Source organism: Elaeis guineensis, chromosome 1 (assembly GCF_000442705.2).
Source record: "Elaeis guineensis isolate ETL-2024a chromosome 1, EG11, whole genome shotgun sequence".
In the NCBI taxonomy this organism is placed as follows: Eukaryota; Viridiplantae; Streptophyta; class Magnoliopsida; order Arecales; family Arecaceae; genus Elaeis; species Elaeis guineensis.
Genome location: NC_025993.2, coordinates 13,702,568 through 13,722,141, shown reverse-complemented (window position 1 = coordinate 13,722,141; position 19,574 = coordinate 13,702,568). Strand labels below are relative to the sequence as shown.

The 19,574-nt window shown below is 37.8% G+C and overlaps 1 protein-coding gene across 1 annotated transcript in view; it reads left to right on the top strand.

Moving 5' to 3' along the window:
• LOC105038039 (nicotinate phosphoribosyltransferase 2) overlaps nt 1-18,824 on the top strand; it is a 53,733-nt gene extending 34,909 nt beyond the window's left edge. The window contains exons 9-15 of the mRNA XM_073250847.1: nt 7,791-7,849; nt 11,908-12,082; nt 15,627-15,761; nt 15,834-15,932; nt 16,155-16,263; nt 18,334-18,446; nt 18,530-18,824. Coding sequence (XP_073106948.1) covers nt 7,791-7,849; nt 11,908-12,082; nt 15,627-15,761; nt 15,834-15,932; nt 16,155-16,263; nt 18,334-18,446; nt 18,530-18,607 — 768 coding nt within the window. The 3' untranslated portion in view covers nt 18,608-18,824. The remainder of the gene's footprint in view (nt 1-7,790; nt 7,850-11,907; nt 12,083-15,626; nt 15,762-15,833; nt 15,933-16,154; nt 16,264-18,333; nt 18,447-18,529) is intronic.
• Nucleotides 18,825-19,574: the final 750 nt, after the last annotated feature.

The window sequence follows — 19,574 nt, the reverse complement described above, 5'->3', positions numbered from 1 at the left end:
TCATCCATTCATCTTTATCATAATTTCATATTTGATAATAATTTGCTTTTCAAATTTGGACTAACCAAGATCATGTCCTAGCTAGTCCATGACTGATAAACATAATTCCCTCGCATAATCCCGTGGAGGCTATATCACACATAAGCTCATAGAGGCTGTCCTACGTATAAGCTCATGGAGGCTATCTATATGACGAGGATAATACAAACCATTGTTATCCGTCTGATAATTATATATTATTCTTATCAAATCAATTTTAATTTAGTAGTATATTTCTTGATTTCAAGAAAGTATATCATAGCCATATATAGTTAACACATAATACCAAAAAATCATATGAAAATGAAATCATCTCATACAAAGCCAAATTCAACGATATAAATCCCACGATATAAAACCAGCGATGCAAATCCATAAACAAGTATTTACTAGTGATCAAGTACAAGATTCTTACCTCTATCGATGTTAGTCTCAGATATAGTTTTTGTGAGTCCACATGCATAACTAACAAGTCCAATTAATTTATTATAAAACCAGCTTATTCTCTATCAACCACTAGCAATATTAATAAACAAATTCTTACTAATTTCCTAATTTTCAGAGTTGTAATATTCGAATTACCCATAACTTTTCTATCCTTAACTTAAAAACTAAAATAAATAAGGGTTAGGATTTTACTTTGATTTAGTGACTTGTGTATAAACTAAAATACTAGCTTCTTCTTCTTGTGTATAAACTAAAATACTTTGATTTAGTGCACCTCTACACAAAATCGAGGTCAGTTATAACAAGAGATTCATATAGAAATAAGTACGAGGCCGGCCAAATGGCACAGTGCAATTGTTTGAATCAGTCAGAACAATATAAGCCAATCATTAGATCATATACCAAGATTAGAGTAATAGATAAGAGGTTACCAATTATGGCTTCAATGATGGTTGACAAAGGTCCAAGTGAAGGAAGAATAGGGTCGATAGGTAGCAGCATCCGATGGTCCAGCTGGATGTGCTCTGGTAAATTCAACCAATCAACTCATGGAATAAGAATCAAACCATAGTACAAGTAACACAATAGGGATTAATGATAATAGTCCAGCGACACCCGACAATGGCTAGTATAGGCCTGACGCACTGTGTGGCCACAATTGCCGTTCAAGACTCCCTTTTTCGAGGGTCAACTAAAGATTCATTGAGGCCAAGATAACAAGTCAAAGATTGTCGATGGATCCACAAATTGCCAATGAAGGTTGGGATGGAGGTCGACAAGATGGGTTGTCACCCACATTATCGGTCTAGGATCCTTTATTGGGATCAACCTAAGGTTCACAAGTGAAGAGTCTCGGACCCTCCACTGAGTCCGGTAAACCATATAAAGAGTAGGGCGAGAGTACAAGAGAGAGAGAGAGAGAGAGAGAGAGAGAGAGTGAAGAAGAAAGAAGAGAGAGAGCTCTATTCTTTTTCCTCAAAATATGGGAAGCTCTCTCTCTCTCTCTCCCTCTTTCTTGCAATAGAGGACATGGGGCTTGCACTAAAGGTGGGAGCAGCCTAGGACGTGCTTGGCCGTGACAAAGGTAGCGGCAGCAATGGGTGATGACTAGTGATGAACACCCAAACAAGGTAATGAAACAAAATAAGGGACAATGTTCCATGCTTACCTGGTGGTTCATCAGTCCCAAATCAAGGTGATTTGTCAGCCCAAGAATCAGAAGAAAGGAAGAGAAAAAAGGTAGCAACCTTACCTTGCCACCGGCGAGATCTTGCGGCCAAATCGACAGTGAGATTCCAAGAAATCCTCCAGAGAAAAGCTTGAAATCATGCTCCAATTAAGAGATCTCAAAGGCGAATGGTAGAGAGGGAGTTGAGGATCTCTTTTATAGATGGAATCGAGGGATTCAACAAAAGGAAATTGGGGATTCAAGGTCCCTCTGCCCATCGGAATCGGGGGAAGAAGACAACAACTTCTAGGAGTCTTCTTCCTCTCATCTCACGTGCGAAGCATGCATGAGAACTTTTTTTTTCTTTTTCCGATCATGCTACTCATGGGCTTGTCAATGGACCGGTCCCTTGCATTAATTGCTATTAGAATCGATGTTCTATTAGAAGAAAAGGATTATATTCATTTTATATGTTGTACTCTTAAACTCAAAATCAAGAAATGCCTGCTTTCCCTATCACACTCATCCTAGAACAGCATCACAGCACTTCTGAATAGGATCTAGCTAAGAAACATGGGTCTTAAAATCCCAAAATGCAGCGCCCAAGATAAAGAGAGGGGAAGTGATGGGAGGGTCATGGGGGGAGGGGAGAGAAGGGGGAAGGTAGTGGGAGGGTTGATAAGGAAGGGATTTGGGTGTTGGGTGGTGGGGAAGGAAGAACAAGGGGAGGAGGCGAGAGGTGGGGCGAGGAGGGAGGTGGTAAGAGAGTGGGGGAGATGGGAGGAGAGAGGCAGTGATTAGTAGGATAGAGGGAGAGAGGAGAATAGGAGGCAGCTCAAGGGATGCTTGGTAAGGGAGGGGGGAGAGAGAGAGAGAGAGAGAGTTGGGACTTTAAAGGCATGAATCTTGGAATCATGGCTCAACTAAATATCATGCTTTATCTGATCATATCTGGCCCACTTAATTTCAACTAAATCGAGATATCTCAATAAATTAATCATTTAAATATCTAAAGTCAAAAGGGGGAAGTAAAGTGGTAACTATTATGTATACAAGAGATGCTTCGATCTCATCATGTCCATGTACCTGCATCTGCACTATACCTGCATGGCTGCACTTGCACTATACCTACACAGCTGCACTTGCTTCAAGCTACTAAGCTTTTAAATCTATATGAAACCCATAATGACCTATGTTAGGGATACCCCTTCATTTAAAATTACACTACATGAACAATAACGCAAGTGTGCCCCCAAACTTAGAATGTTCAATTCCTGCCTAGGTGTAAGGTCACCACCAGTCATCATCCTCTTTCATTTTTTCCATAGTTTTCTCTAAATTATTTTATTCCTTTTTCATCTTTATATTAAAAAAAAACAAAATTTCTCAATTTTTAAGTTACCTTAGCTCCACTTATTAGGAAAATTCCTCGAGATTTGGTCCATAATAAGCCCAGAACGAGGTCTAGAATGACGAACGGAGTCCAACGAGCCTAAGAACAGACCAAACAGAATTCAGACGGTGAAGATACGCGCGAGAGAAGCCAACACAGAGGCTGGCGTGGGGCGTCGGAGGGGCCACGGGCCAGCGGAGGCTATGACGGAGTGGGCCAGGCCCAACGGCGGAGCGAGAGCGCGAGGCAGCGCACGGCCCAGTGCGGGCACGCGCGGGCCGGCCCAGCGGATGCGCGGCCCGTGAGAAGTCTTCACATGGTCCATGCCCCATGTGTGGACTGGGCGGTGCATGGGAGGTGCTGTGGATCGGGCGACCATTTTCTAGGGGTTTCGCATGATCTAGGGTGGACCAGCATGATTTCTCTAACGTTTCTCGTGGTCCACGGTACTATTGCATGGATCGATGAGGTTTGAAGCGTTGATCTACACTGATGAGTGCGATCGGACGATCAAGACAGGAGCCAATCTTGATTTGATGGCTTGGGGAGGTTCTGGAGTCCTGATTGAAGTGTTTCTCCGATCTAAATCTTGTTTCACATCTTTAAAACCCTGTGGGCGAAACAGAGACGGCAGTGTGAGCGGTGGTTTGGCAGAGGCCTGGGCACAGCAGCAGCGAGTTCGGCAGCGGCAGCAGCAGCAGACCTTGAAGTTAGGCACCGACAGAGAGCAGAAGCAGGGGGTTCAAACAGACTGTCAGATAGCGGACAACAGTCATTTCAAAGATTTAGAGATCTCCTAGAGAGAGTTTTTGTGAGGAAGAGCTTTTTGTTGAGAAAGAGGGATTTGTGTACGAGGGTTGAGGGTGTGATCTCCTCTTGTAAATTTTTTCTTTTTCATAGTGAAGCTTGCATGCCCCATGGAGGTGAGTTTTTTGGTTGATCCATGTATTTGATTATTTTTTTATTTTATTTTTTCTTTCTTCCTGCTGCAACGTGTGGTACCAGATCCTGCACAACAAGTGATATCAGAGCAAGTGATATCACAACAATTGGTATCAGAGCTAAGCGATACCAGGAACAGATTGTGGTGGTGTTGATCAAGATTGAAGATGGAAAAGGCAGGCTCAATCAAGGTAGAGATCAACAGGTTTGATGGAAAGTAATTTCTCCTTGTGACAAGCGAGGGTGAAGGATGTGCTCATCCAGCAAGGGTTGATCAATGCTCTCTTGTACGAGGAGATGCCGACTATCATGGAGGTGATGGATTGGAGGTGGCTTCAGTTACAGATAGTGAGTACGATCTGCTTGTACCTAACGGATGAGGTGGTGGTACATGTATTTGATGAGATTTTTCTAACGTGCTGTAGTTGAAGCTCAAAAAATTGTACATGATGAAGTTCCTCACCAACATTCTCTTTCTTCGGAGGCAGTTCTACCAACTATGAATGACTGAGGGACAGCGTGCAAGAACATTTCAGCCACTTTCTGAAGATCGTCACCAACCTCCTCAGCATTGACGAGAAAGTTGAGAAGACTAGGGATGTTGGTCTTGCTAGCATCGCTTCCTCCTTCGTATGAATCGTTGATGATAGCTCTTCTAGTAGGGAAGAGCACCATCAAGATGGATGAGGTCACCGCGATGATTCTTTAAAATGAAATTCTTAGGAGGAAGAATCTAGCTTCAAGCTCAGACGGTGGCAGCTCAGCTTTGGCGGTTTCTAGAGGAGTAGTGGCGGTAGACGGAGCGATAGGAGATCGCGACGAGAGCAGTTCAAGTCCAGAATGAGAAACTTGAGCTAGATCAGATGTTACCGATGCGACAAGTTGGGGCATCTAGTCAGAGATTATCCATAATGGAGAGATCGGACGAGAGCTACTGCAGCGACGGTCAGTAGCGAGTCAGAGGATTATGTCCTGGTGATATCTGATAAGGTATCTACTTCTTTTCAGTATTGAATTTTAAATTCTGCATGCACCTATCATGTATGTTGCAGAGAGGAGCTGTTTGACTCTTTGAAGAACAGTGAAGGCACTGTTCATCTATCGGATAGATCGAGCTATGCGATCAGAGACATCGAGATGGTCAGCTGGAGGACATATGATGGTACAGTGAGAAGATTAGGGAGGTCCGATACATATCCAATTTCAGACAAAATCTTATCTTACTGAGCAAATTGGATTCGATTGACTACAGGTGGATAGCTGACGGAGGAATTCTGAAGGTTTTGCACGATGATAGGATGATATTGGAGGGGAAAAAGAGGACGAGAGGACATTATTATCTGGTAAGAAGCTCAGTGCAAGATGGAGTTTCAAAAGCCAGGAGCCCAGAGCGAGGTGGAGCTTCAAGTGGAGGTGGATCGGTCACGAGATGCGAGACTCGGAAGGATAAGAGGTGATATCACAAGATGAAGTTTCTATTGCCCCAGGAGGCTATTCCGAGCAGGTCTCAGGTCAGGAGAAGCACAGCATATGATGGAGATGGGATCGAGCAGTCTGGCTCGACTCCCATATTTGTCCATCCATGATCAGTAGGCATTTGCCCCAAGGTATGGGGCGAGAAGATCCAAAAGCTCTTAGAATTAGGAGAAGGTCAAATATCGAGTTGAAATGAAGATTTTTAGAAAAATATCTCAAGATTTGATCCATAATAAGTCCAGAACGAGGTTCAGAATGACGAACGGAGTCCAATGAGTCCAAGAACAGTCCAAACGGAGTCCAGATGACGAAAATATGCGTAAGAGAAGCCAACATGGAGGCTGGTATGACCCACGAGCCGGCGGAGGCTGCGGCAAAGCGGGCCAAACCTGACAGCAGAGCAACTGCGTGTGGCAGCACGCGGGCCACCCGCGGGCGTGCGCAGGCCAGCCCACGTACCGCGGGCGCGCAGCCCGTGAGAAGTCTTCACATGGTCCATGCCCCATGCATGGATCGAGCAGTGCATAGGAGGTACTGTGGATCGGGCGGCCGTTTTCTAAGAGTTTCGCATGGTCCACGATGGACCAACATGGTTTCTCTAATGTTTCTCACGGTCCACGGCACTATACGTGGATCGATGAGGTTTGGGGTGTTAATCTACGCTGATGAGCGCGATCGGACGGTCAGGACGGGAGCCGATCTTGATCTAACGGCTTAGAGAGGTTCTGGAGTCCTAATTGAAGTGTTTCTCTGATTAAAATCCTGTTTCACATCTTTAAAACCCTATGGATGAAACAAAGAAGGCAATGTGAGCGGTGATTCGGCAGAGGCCTGGGCACAGCAACAGCGAGTTTGGCAGCGACAGCAGCGACAGACCTTAAAGCTAGGTGCCGACAGAGAGCAGAAGCAGGGGCTTCAAACAGACTGTCAGACAGCTGACAGCGATCGTTTCAGAGATTCAGAGATCTCCTAGAGAGAGCTTTTGTAAGGAAGAGCTTCTTGTTGAGAGAGAGGGATTGGTGTACAAGAGTTGAGGGTGTGATCTCCTTTTATAAATTTTTTTTTTTCATAGCGAAGCTTGTATGCCCCGTGGAGGCGAGCCTTTTGACTGATCCACATATTTGATTATTTTCTTATTTTATTTCTTCTTTCTTTCTGCTGCACCGCGTGATACCAGATCCTGCACAACAAGTGGTATTGGAGCAAGTGATATCACAACACTTCTGTCTGTCCTCTTTTTCTTTCTTTTTGTTTTCTTCCCATGTTAGTTGAACTTATTTCAAAGAAATACCTTCAACAACCTTCGAATTAGCAAATTATAGTGTCAGTTTACTTTCTATATCAGCACATTGATTTCTACCTAGATCATGGTACCATATCCTAAGATAAATCTCTCTCCTGTCAATTTCATACCAAAATTCCAATGTTCGAGTTGAGAGAATTTCATGTTTCAACAGAAAGTTCTAGACAACTTGGCCTTCACTAATTTTTGCAATGATACTCATGAAACATGTATGATCTTCATCTCGACATGCTTCTATAAATTTGTACATAATTCTCCATTATTTTGATAACCTGCATCCTGAACATAATCCTAAGTCGGCACAACATTCACTTTTCATCTTTGCATATGCATTAAACCCAGCCCTGTAAGCCTAGCAATAATGCATGCTGCACTTATTTTATTCGAGATTAAAACCTTGGTGAACATATCATATATCTATTTTTTTTCATGTCATTGTGGATTGAGGGTATCAACTTGGTATGACTAGTGATTAATAAGATTTGCTTTTGCTCTTTCCAGACAGTACTTCTAGCCATATCAAATGTGATTGCTTGGTCAGAAGTTCACCAATCTCAGGGTATATAGATGGATAAGTTGACCCATCAAGGATATGGACACAAAAAAGGCCATTCATAGGATGAGTTTGAATATATGTTGGTGAACATGTTTAAGTATTTCAGGCTGACTAGAAATTATTAGTCATTCAACTTGCTTTAATTGCCTTATTGCATATGTTATACATGCATATTGTGGTCATATAAATGAAATGCTTCAGCCCAGGTTTACTGTCTCGATACTAGACTGCGTCCGGATACCATCTAGTGTTGATACATGGTATGGTATGAGATGGTGAGGCATATTGAGTGTCGGTATGGCACAAGACTGCATACTGGTCTGATACCAGTATAATATCGATCGATATTGCAAGCCTTGCTTTTAGCATTATAGGTTGTATTGATATTTCATACCCAATATTTTGATGCATGTTTTGTGTTATTTTAAAAATTCAGGAGCTAATAGTAGAGATATATTTTAATCAGGTTACGAGGAGTGGAGTGCCTAACTTTTGTGCAGTAGCTTTAGCACTTAATGATTTGGGGTAAGTTTTGAGCCTTCAAATTGTGTAAAACAATTTCTATTACAGTTTTAATTGAATGGAGTCTTCCATCCTTATATACTCCACTTTACATTTGATTGTAAATAATGTACAGTTATGGAGTTTCCATTCTTTATTTGATAGATTTAAATATTTCCTATTTACTTTACTATGTTCATAAATTTTTAAGCACCTATCTAGTTTGAGGACAGAATGTAATTAGAGTTTAATTAAAGTTAGGAAAAATTGAAAAGAATGGTAAGAATTCAAAATTACTGTATAGTTTTCTTCTATTACATCTCTATGCAAATATCATTGATCTAATATTTCTTCAGCAATGTAGAACTAGCACTATCATGGTTTTTCATGTGTTTTTATGTGAACACATTGAGTGAATTAGCTTAATACTCCAAGTCATCTTTTTTAAAGACGGTGAGCCTTGGTGCAATGGTAAGATTGCTATATTGTGACCTGGAGGTCCACTAGTTTGAGAAACAGCCTCTCTGCATTTTACATAGGACAATCACTATCCTCTCTAGGTGCTGTTCTTTGAGGGATTAAAAGATATCACAAAGTATTTATATAAAGTATTGCAAGTAAATAATTGTGAAAAAAAGGAAAGCATTTGTCTTTAACTTCTTCTCTTTGCATGCAACACCTTTGAATCCCAACCAAAGAATTCCCAACCTTCCAAATACCATTTTAAGTTGTTAATGCAACTGCTCAGATTTGCAGGAGAGAGAATACAAAGAGTGAGAAAATGGAGAAGGGAATTAAAGATTGATGATGGAAGAGGCAAGCGTATAAACAAGAGTGTTGGGAAAGCTAAGAATGTATCACTTCTTGCCTTATTCTTGTCAAACCTTAGGCCCTAATGAAAATCATCCTCATTTGTCGTGAACCTTTCAACTTGTGGTGTGCACATGGGTTATCCATCATCATGATGCAGTAGACCGAGATGAGGGACTGAGGTTTAAGTGGAGGACAAAGTTGGAGGTGGGGCAACCTTGGATTGGAAGGAGGTGGGGGCAAGGCTTTAATGCTCGATTATGCTGATTTTTGCCGACATTCTCCTGTTGGAATTGTACTGGCACAAACAGTTGGTTGGCATGGCACATGTCATGCTGTCTACTAGCCGGCAAACCCCATGGACTTAGTCCTTGGTTTGGAGATGTGGGGGTTTGAAGTGATGAGATGCCTTTCACCTGCTTAAAGCATGAAACTTGAAGCTAATCAATAGTTAAAAATCTACTATTTTTTCTACTACTAGCTAGCGGGCACATACAATGCAAGTTTTGTGGAAAAATAAAAATAAAATTCAAACTAGATTATATATAAATTCAAATGATTATTAAATATAATTAATTTCCAAATATAACTGACTTGAAATATATACCAATTTCTAGAATTTTTACTGCATGCAGGATTTATTGAAGTTTAAATTATGATTAATTTCCAGATATGGCATATTTGAAATATACACCAATTTCTAGAATTTTGATCGTGGGCAGGATTTTGTTGACATTTTAGTTACGATTAATTTCCAATGTGATTGATAACCAATTTCTATAATTCTATCCTCAACTGGGACTCTAAAAGTCTAAAAACAAACATATCATGAACTATAAAATTTTGTATAGAAGTTTTACTTGACCATACTTCATTTCCATAATTTTTCCAATATTTGATTACAACTAATTTCCTAATGCAACAATTTTTTGGAAATTTAACTGCAGTTGAGATTATGAATAATTTTAAAATATCAATTGGTGGGGTATTTTATGTGTTGGGAGGTGCTATATTTCCTAGAGAAAGAGAAGGAGGGTATTTTCAAGATTGGGAAATGACAAATAGAATCAGGAAGAAATATTCTTAGCTTTCAAAACTCATGTTTGTGTGGTAGAGATATTGCTCAATAGAAGCTTTTAGCTTCATTCAAACATATAAAAATATGGCTTTGCTAACCATTAAACAAATTGAAAATAGAGTCAACAGCTATTTTTCCTACAAGAGTGGGATAATCAAAGAAATAAATTCAGAGTTTTAACATCAGAGGGATTCGCTTAGATGGAGTTCGCCTGGGAGTTTAGTTCCACCTTTCACATGATGGAGCTATCGCAATCATGGCAATGGTACCATATAAAAGACTCCTTCCAACATGGCTGCCAGAGGGATGGAGGAATGAGGTGAAGGTGGGGGCTAGGTGAATTACATTTTAGTATTTTAATTAATTTTATATATTTAATATAGTTGGCTTGTCTAGATTCAATCTAATAACCCAGACATGTAGATACAGGTACTTATTTTACCAGATAAGATTGGGGTTTAGATCTGGTTAACTATGTCCCTTTTTTTCTAATTGATTGTGGAGAGATGCTAGTAAGACTGTTGTTTTCATCTGTGCAAGTCCCACTAGCCTAACAACAAAAAAGATTGTTCTAAGGAAATGTGAATCATGTACACCATTCTACCGATTAACAGTCCCATGTGGCATTTTGCCTCTTATCTATTCGTTGTAGCTCTTTTTAGTCCTCTTCAACCACAGATTTTTTATCATCATCTGGCTGTCGACTGTAATTCAAACAACCTCTTTAGCAGCACATGCATTGTACGTGCCTGAATGCCTGAATAATTTCACAACAGAAATTTTAGGGGAGGGTTTACTTCATGTTATGCTCCTACATGATAAAGTTATCCAAGAATTTAATTGATGATTTTATAAACAATCTTCACCTAATTTCTCCTTTGACTTCAGGATATCAAAACTGTCTTAGATTTGCTTGTGGGACAATATTGAGAACTGCTAGTGCTCCTTCTACTCATGCAACCTTACACGTTTTAAAACAATAGCTTATGCACATGCATGAAGGCAAATGGTACCATCACAAATGTGCAGTGTTGTTATGTTCACCTGCCTGATGGTATCCTTGGGGCAAGAATAATGAGGGATGACTTGTAGCTCATGGGATGACCTAGGAAAAGGATTAATTTAGGGCTTGATCTAATTTCATTGCTTGTTGTACTATACTTTTATACAGGACAGCAACAGTCAATCTTTGAGATATCCACAAATGAGAAGTTCAAATAAACCCGACCTAGGGTTTTTGTGATAGAGTAGATAGGTTGAATAAAATTCTAAAGGGCTCCAGGCTAAATTAGAGAGGTTCATGTTTGTCCTATAATTGAAATTTAGCAACCAATGCTTACAAAATAAGGATTGTGTAAGCTGAGAGTGAGATAAGCATGGCTGAACCTGGTCAAAAGAATTCTTTTTTTCAAAATAAAGTAACCTGTCTCCATATGCACATGCAAAACCTTTCCTAAAGTGCGTGTTTAGATTCTTTTGGAACCCAATAGAAAGTCAGAATCCCATATAGAAAGAAACATCCAAGGATTAAATCCTTAAAGCTCTGTGACTGTCAAACCCCTTTATATACCTAAAATAGGACCTTTGTACACCAAGCTTAGTTAGAACAAGAGTCTAAAACCAACTGAAGAAATTATATAATTAAAGGTGCAGAAAATGCAATAAAATCTAAACTGATCTATTTCTTCTCCATTTGTTGTTCAAGTCATGCAAATACCATGTAACCCTGATACATGCATGCATAACAGTCCACTGCAGAAATGATGGGTTTTCACTTCTTTCCAAGATGATGCATCCTTGGTATCTTGCATGAGCTTCATGGTGACCTGAAGTAGTATGATATTTCAACAGATAAAAGCCCGTCCCAGTGCATTGAATCATGGAAATGCCTAATGGTCAGCAATCAGCACCAGATTGTCCGAATTTAAAAACTTTCAGTTTCTGAATATTAAAATCTTATCATGGTAGAATTTGGATACTGATGATAAAACTCAACATATTTCAGGTAGAATTGGAACCAATGCTTTTGTTTTGTGGTATTTTAATACTTTGTTTCTTGCATCTGTTCTCTAATGCTTCTGCTACATTCTTTTTAAAAAAATTTTCATCTTTAGGATTTTAGGCTTTATATTGTTATAGTTTTAAAATTATAATGTTTTAACTACTATTGGCAATACTTTTTTAAAAAATACAGGTATAAAGCGGTCGGAATCAGGTTGGACTCTGGTGATCTAGCATATTTGTCCATTGAGGCTCGAAAATTTTTTCAAGCAATTGAAAAGGAATTTAGTGTACCTGGTTTTGGGAAAATGAATATCACAGCTAGCAATGACCTCAATGAGGAAACTATCGATGCCTTGAACAAGCAGGTAAATCTCTTTGATTGAATAAATATATTGATATTTCTAGTTTCAAATTGCATTATCACTTACGTTAAACTTAAAAATGCATAAAGAAATGTTGGAAGAGAGACAATGGGGCAAAGAAATGGCAAGCATGGTATTTTCTAGTCCTATTGTGCTAGTCATTGGGCCAAACAATAATGAATCTCATTGTCAGAGTTATGGTCTTTTTATTGCCTTTCTCATTAAGCTTGATCCCAAGTTTTCTTTTGTTTTAACTCTTTCTTTCATTTGGTCAAGGCCTAGTCCTTTTTGTTCTATAGTATGAGGTGTGCATGTTGCACGATATTCCATATTAAAAGAAAGGTGCAAAGTGTTTTATTTACTTAAGTCATGGTTCAACTTTCAAGTGGAGTGTCAATGTAATTGTAATCTTCATCTCTAACAAACATTGCCATAATTTTTTATGTTGAAACTAATTCGTGAGCTTGAACTTCCTATTATTGGATGTCTGTCAGTCTCATGCCTATCAGTAATGGTAATCTTTATGATGTCTACCAATAAAGTTTTTATTTTAGGATCCAGAAATAATTAAACTAGTTGTTCTGCTGAGCATAAAATAAAGATGCTACTATCACTATGGTGATTTCCTTTTTCATGACTATCGACCGTAGACAATTGAAGTTTTTGCTTGTGACAATAATCAATATCTTATCCCACCTATCTGGTGAAGTTAAAAAAGGAAAGTGAAAGGAGGATGATAGATAAGCTGAGATATGAGGCTGAAAGCAGGTTGGATGTAATCCAATTGTATCCTTTTGTGTATCCAATTCAGGTTGGATTCATATACTAATTTTTTGGTCCAAATAGATACGGATGTAGATCCAGATATTTAGTATATAAATTTGCCAGATACAGATCTAGATTCGGATATACTTGATTTTACCAGATTAGGATCCGAATATCTGTGTGCCTCCTTTAAGGTAAAAAGATTGCTAAAATAAATTGTAAGGCCTAGAATTCAGACCTGAAACATCTCCTTGAGAACACAAGCACTCAACTGGTAGACCACAATACTATGTCTAATTTCTATAGGTCGTTCTTTTTAGTTATTGAAAAGCATTCATGTTGTTAAATGACTATTTCATGTATGCTGTTATATTTCATATTTTAATCATTATTTTATATAAAAATAAATATTTTCTTTGATAAAATGAAAATTTAATTTTAGGTATTTTCAAAATTTTATTGACTAAAATATTACAAATATTAGTAACTTCAATGTACTACCACATTTATTTATAGTTTTTCTTACACACTCGCTAAGAAACTTGATAATTCATTTTTTTTATTTATGCTATAATTAAAAATTAATGATAATTTTAAAAATATTCTTTCTATTGCATTATAAATATTAGTAACTTCAGTGTACTACCACAGTTATTTATAATTTTTCTTACAAGCTTTCTAAGAAACTTGATAATTCATGTTTGTTATTTATTGTATAATTAAAATTTAATGATAATTTTAAAAATACTCTTTCTGTTGTATTTTTACTTCAAATAATTTTATTTTTTAATATTTCTAATACAAGTCTAGTCGAACTGGTAACTTGGACTCTTGACCAAGTTGATCTCCATGCAGGTTCGATAACCATCTCTTAAATCTTTAATTATCTTGTGTCGCATGCAATCTGCATAGTGAATCATGGTACCGTCCTCTATTATTCTATAATTAATATTAGTTTTCAGCATTGAGTTTCACTAAAAATCTGATTTATATTCGAATAATATCTGACTTATACTGGTATTTGGATAGAAAAATATGGATATAACTAAAATCGGACTTGTGTCTATATCTGCTCAAGACAAATATGGATATATTTAATATCCGATCTATATCTGTATCCGTTTAAAACAAAAATTAGATACTAATTTTGGTATCCATTTATATTTATACATTATTCATATTCATTAAAAAATATGAATACGAATTTGGATATACCAATATCTGATCTATTTTCAGCCCTAGGCACATAAGAGACCGTGCAAGTAGTACAAAGAACCAGCAACAGAAATGAACTGCAAAGGTGACAACCACAAGGATGAATGGCATGCCCTCCATTTGTTAGTAAAGACATGCTCATCTTTTCTTTCTTTCTTTTACTTTCTTACCCCTTGGTTGGGATGCACATTGTTCCAGTGGTGAAATTGGCCTTGTAACAAAATCATGCTGTGCTTAGACTCTTGGAGGTGACATTTACATTATCAGAGGATCATAAATCAGACAGTGGTGCCATAACCAACTAAAATTGAGTATGCTGTTGGTTGTAGGTTTTTTAATGTGGGTAGCTCGTTTAGTTAGTTCACTTGGCTTAGGGAGAGTCGGAGACATGGGGAGCATGTTTAGTATGAATCTTCAGTATCCTGTTGTTGATGTTAGTATTTTGTACAGACATCCCTCATCAAACCTTTGTCTATGTGTAGTGGTTTTGAAGATCATGGGAAGGACATGCTTTTCACTGGCTGAGTTTGCTTAAAATTTTGATCTTCAAAAAAGACTGTCATTAGTCAATGCATTTTCTTTTGAAGTATCTGTAACATTTCCAGCATCTTCTTGTGTGTACTCTTCTTTTGGTCTCCTTCCATGCAAAGTCAGACTGTGCTTTGTGACCCTCCTCCCTAATTACCATTTCCATAATCACATTGCACAAAAATTTAACTGCATCCTAGTTGAGGATCATGTCCCAAATCAATAAAAAATAATCAAATTCTTACAACTTTCATCCATGTTTTATTGGGGTCTCCGCAAATTGTTTTTACTGCTGGTGCACAACCCGGGCATTCTTGAGCAGCTAATCATTGTTGCACATGATAATACTATCATAGTCAGTCCAATAATTCGCCAATCTATTGATTTAACTCTGATCAGCCTCATTTTTAATCTAGTTCATCCTCATTGCACATCTTCATCAACATTCTCATCTTTGATGTTTGCATGATCACACAAAAGGGTTTGATGTTCTGTTAGGACATCTTTGCAAGCTATGGTAAGTTATCCACAGGATAAATCTCATGAGAAGTGGAAAGTTTGGGAGGGAGCAGGATGTGTGAAAGGGATTTTCAGTCAATTGGGTGAGCTCTTGGATTGTGCAATCCCAAAAAATTAGGATGTCTTGTTCTTCCTAAAAAGTGATTTATCACATTCTTATTATTGTGGAATCTAGGAATCAAAATCTCCCATGTTGGTTACTATTATCTCTCTGCACAGTTGTCTGCAAACCCTGGCTTGTATGGTTTTTTACCACAGATGAGCTGTCTGAGTATCCAACAGCCCCTTAATATATATTGATAATGATTATTGATTTTCCTTTCAAAAAAGATAATGATTATTGATTTCTCGAGACCCAACAATGACTGTTTCCAATCTTCATGTCAATCTTATCCTTGCGCTAAACTTTTTTCTTTTGTCACTTGGAAAATCAGTTATTTTGATTGTTCAATAAAGCTACAGAGCAATCCATCTTTTTTATGGTGCTGTATCATGGTGCTATGTTTTCCTTCTCTGGCAGGGACATGAGGTAGATGCCTTTGGAATCGGCACCTATCTTGTCACATGTTATGCTCAAGCAGCTCTTGGTTGTGTATTCAAACTAGTTGAGATAAATAATCAGCCCCGTATCAAACTATCTGAAGATGTTACAAAGGTTAGATCATATTCTAACTTTAATACCACTGTCTTCTTATCAAACAATAATTATATCATTATTGTGCTTTAGGTCTCCATACCATGCAAAAAACAATGTTATAGACTGTATGGAAGAGAAGGCTACCCATTGGTGGATATAATGACTGGGGAAAATGAACCGCCTCCAAAGGTATATGTTCTTTTCTGATGCCAACCCAAGACCCGAGTATTACATTTTGTTATTTTAAGAGTGGATTGGTATATGGTTGAGCTTGAGTTAAGTAGCTAAAAATAATATTAATAATATTTCGTAGCAACTTGTGAGAAATTGTGCCATTCACTTCTTAAACGTGATCTTCCGATGTAAAATAGATGATGCTATCAACTTCTTACATTTTTTTCCACTTTATAGGTAGGAGAGAGAATTTTGTGTCGTCATCCATTCAATGAATCTAAGAGAGCATATGTTGTACCACAGCATGTAGAGGAACTATTGAAGTGTTATTGGCCCGGATATTCAGGTTTGAATCCTCTGTTCTTGACTAGCTCTCTCTCTAGAGCAGATTCTATTCATTCAATGATCTACTTTATGTTGGCTCCAAGTTTAACTACTGGTAAACTGTTTACCTATTGGGCTCGTTCTTTTGTGGGTAAATATCATGGGAAAGTTGGTCAACTTTCCTATTGACCAACTTACCCATGTTCTCACAGATTTCAAGATGGGTAAATTATTTTCCATGGGTGGCATTTACCCATGAAATAGGAGGAAAATTTTACCCATCCAGGAGATGGCTAAATGATTTTCCCATCAACCGGTAAAGTGATCTCTTAATTTTATTCCTAAAATATCCTTTTTCTCGTTTCCGATGCCTCTATCGTTAATGCCTAATAACTCAGACTAATAAAATATATCTTTATTAGAAGTTGATAATTTTATTATGTTAGGATAATTTGGTATAGACTAAAAGCTTAGTTTGGTACAAAAAAAATTACTTAGTTTGGTACAAAAAAAATTAAGCTTTATAAATAAATCATCAAATTTGACCCAAGAAGCATAAAGGGTATTATGGGAAATATGGATAAAGTTTAGCAACTTACCCGGGAAAGTAATAATGCAAAAGAACAACAGATTTCAAAGCCTCTTTCCCATGTATAAAAGAACATAGGTAAGTTATTTTCCTGTCTAAATGTTACCTGGGAAATACTTACCCAGAAAAATATAGTTTCATGGGTAAATCTTTTATCTACAAAAGAACGGGCCCATTATGGGAAGTTCAAAACTTGGGGTGTTGGGGAAGTTGGCGGCTGTCATTTTTTTTTAACCTTAGCTCCCATTACAGATGGAAGAGTTTGTATCTCTATTCTAATATACATAAGTTGGAAACACAATTGGAAAGCCTGATTGCATGTATGGCAATTTAATGTGCCAAAATGCACTCCGCTAAAGTTTGAACATTCTTTACAAATGACTCTTATCCCAGTGCAAATTCCTCAAGAATTTGTGTAAAATCCCGACCGGGCAAACTTTGTGATAGCAATGGTCCTGTCATGTGGTCTAAAAGACCAGATGGTGGGTAGCAAAATCCGTGTTACTGTCTATGAATTTAAGCCCATCTATTTGATTGGTAGTGCTATAAGATTCTTCCAGACTTGGAAAGAGTCTAATCATAAAGGGATGAAGACAAGTGTTGATTTAGAAAATCACACCCATCGTAGAAATAAAATATAAACCATAAAAACAAATTGAAATGCAAACCCTTAAGAAAAAGAACCTGTTAAACTTGGAAGACTATTTTCTCAGTTAAAAAGAAAGGGTATTTTATATGTATTCACTAATTTGCTGAGAGCCTATTTTCTCAGTTTTAGAACAATCATACTCCCAAAATGCCAACCAGCCTTAACTAGTTGGAATTCCTCTCTTTGTCCCACGATATTTCTCATTAAAAAAGGAAAATGAAATGAAAAACAAAAATAAGGAAACTGCTAAAATTGAAACAAAGCTTACTAAAGTTGGTTGCCCCACTGAATGAGGCTCTTGCCATTATAGGATCTGAGGAGGGTCAAATAAACACAATCTTGCATCCATACGCAGAGATGCTGTTTTCATGTTTTGGACCTGTGACAACCTCATTATAACAGAGCAACCTTGATGTAGCTTCATGACCCGCCCTCTTGAGCTTAAGCTTTCTTACAGTTGCAAGTTAAAAAAATCTTGAAAATGGTTTGTGGGGAAAAAGGCCACCTTGTGTTTTTTCATTAATTTATGTTGCCTTCAGTAAAGAATCAATAGGTTAAAAGTGAACAATTAAACAGCTGATACGGTATAACTGAATTCTAGAAATCAATTGCTTTCAAGATTGATGTCAATTTTTAGTCACCTAAATCATGGGACTTTTTGACTGCAAACAACCATTAACTCTTGTCGCATCAAGTTTTCTTTCCTTTTCTGTCGTTTTATATTTTGTAACAGAAGCTTGAGCATTCTTGTTATATTACATTTGTTGATTCAACGACACTTATGATCAAGATGATGCATCACTGAAAAATAATCATTATGCACAAATTCTTAACCTGGATATTGGTGCTCAAAGATAAACCAAGGGAAGAATTACCATCCTTGGAGAAAATTCGACATCGTTGCATGAAGCATCTCAACCAAATGCGGCCAGATCACATGAGGAGATTGAACCCAACACCATACAAGGTTCTGTTTTCCTTTTGCTTGCCCAATTTTGTCAGTCTTGTCATATTGAATCTGAACTGAGAGAATGATTAATTCCTGACCAGGTGAGCGTGAGTGCGAAGTTGTATGACTTCATCCATTTCCTATGGCTCAGTGAAGCGCCGGTTGGCGAGCTGCAATGAATGCACAAATAAAGCAATTTGTGGATGCCTTCAGGTTATGTGGTTGTAATAATCTCACTAAGAATGATTATATTTTAAAGTTTCTGGATCCTTATATCGATCGATAAGGGTGCATTTCTTTAGCAATTCTCTTCCAATTTGCAAGTCTTCCATTGCTGTATGTTATTTGCTCCCCAAAAGAAGTGAGTTTTATATTTAAGTAGTATGACTTCATCCATTTCTTATGGCTCAGTGAAGCGCCGGTTGGCGGGCTGCAATGAATGCACAAATTAAGCAATTTGTGAATGCCTTCAGGTTATGTGGTTGTAATAATCTCACTAAGAATGATTATATTTTAAAGTTTCTGGATCCTTATATCGATCAATAAGGGCGCATTTCTTTACAATTCTCTTCCAATTTGCAAGTCTTCCATTGCTGTATGTTATTTTCTCCCCAAAATAAGTGAGTTTTGTATTTACAATATTGTTTTGATAAAGCACTGGAGAGGGCCAACAGTCTCAAAACACTAACTTGTGGCAAGGAGCTTACATTTTTGCCATTTTTGTGTAGAACTTGATTTTTTTTTCCAAAAGGGGAAAAATGTAGTCCAGATATACCTTGAAACTGAGTCTGGCATATCTCGTTCAAAAAAAGTCTCTTTGGAATTCAGCTTATGCCTGTAGGTCTCTGATGGGAATACCTTTCCTCAACTTGTGGGTCTGGGAACCCTTGCTAAAGGCAGGTTAGTGCGATATTATTGCAAGCAGATTTACATAGCAATCATTATGTTTCTTGGCTGTTTGATCTGAAAGTCTCAATGATTGTTCTGCTAATAACCAAAGCAAATTATCTGCCCAAAATGTGGACAGCTTCAGGCTTCATTGATAGAACTGGGACCCTTTTAACACCACTGCTGTTCAACTTTCAAATATCATGAATATACGCCCGATATTCAACATAAAGAACAAAATTTTCTACCTACGGATGC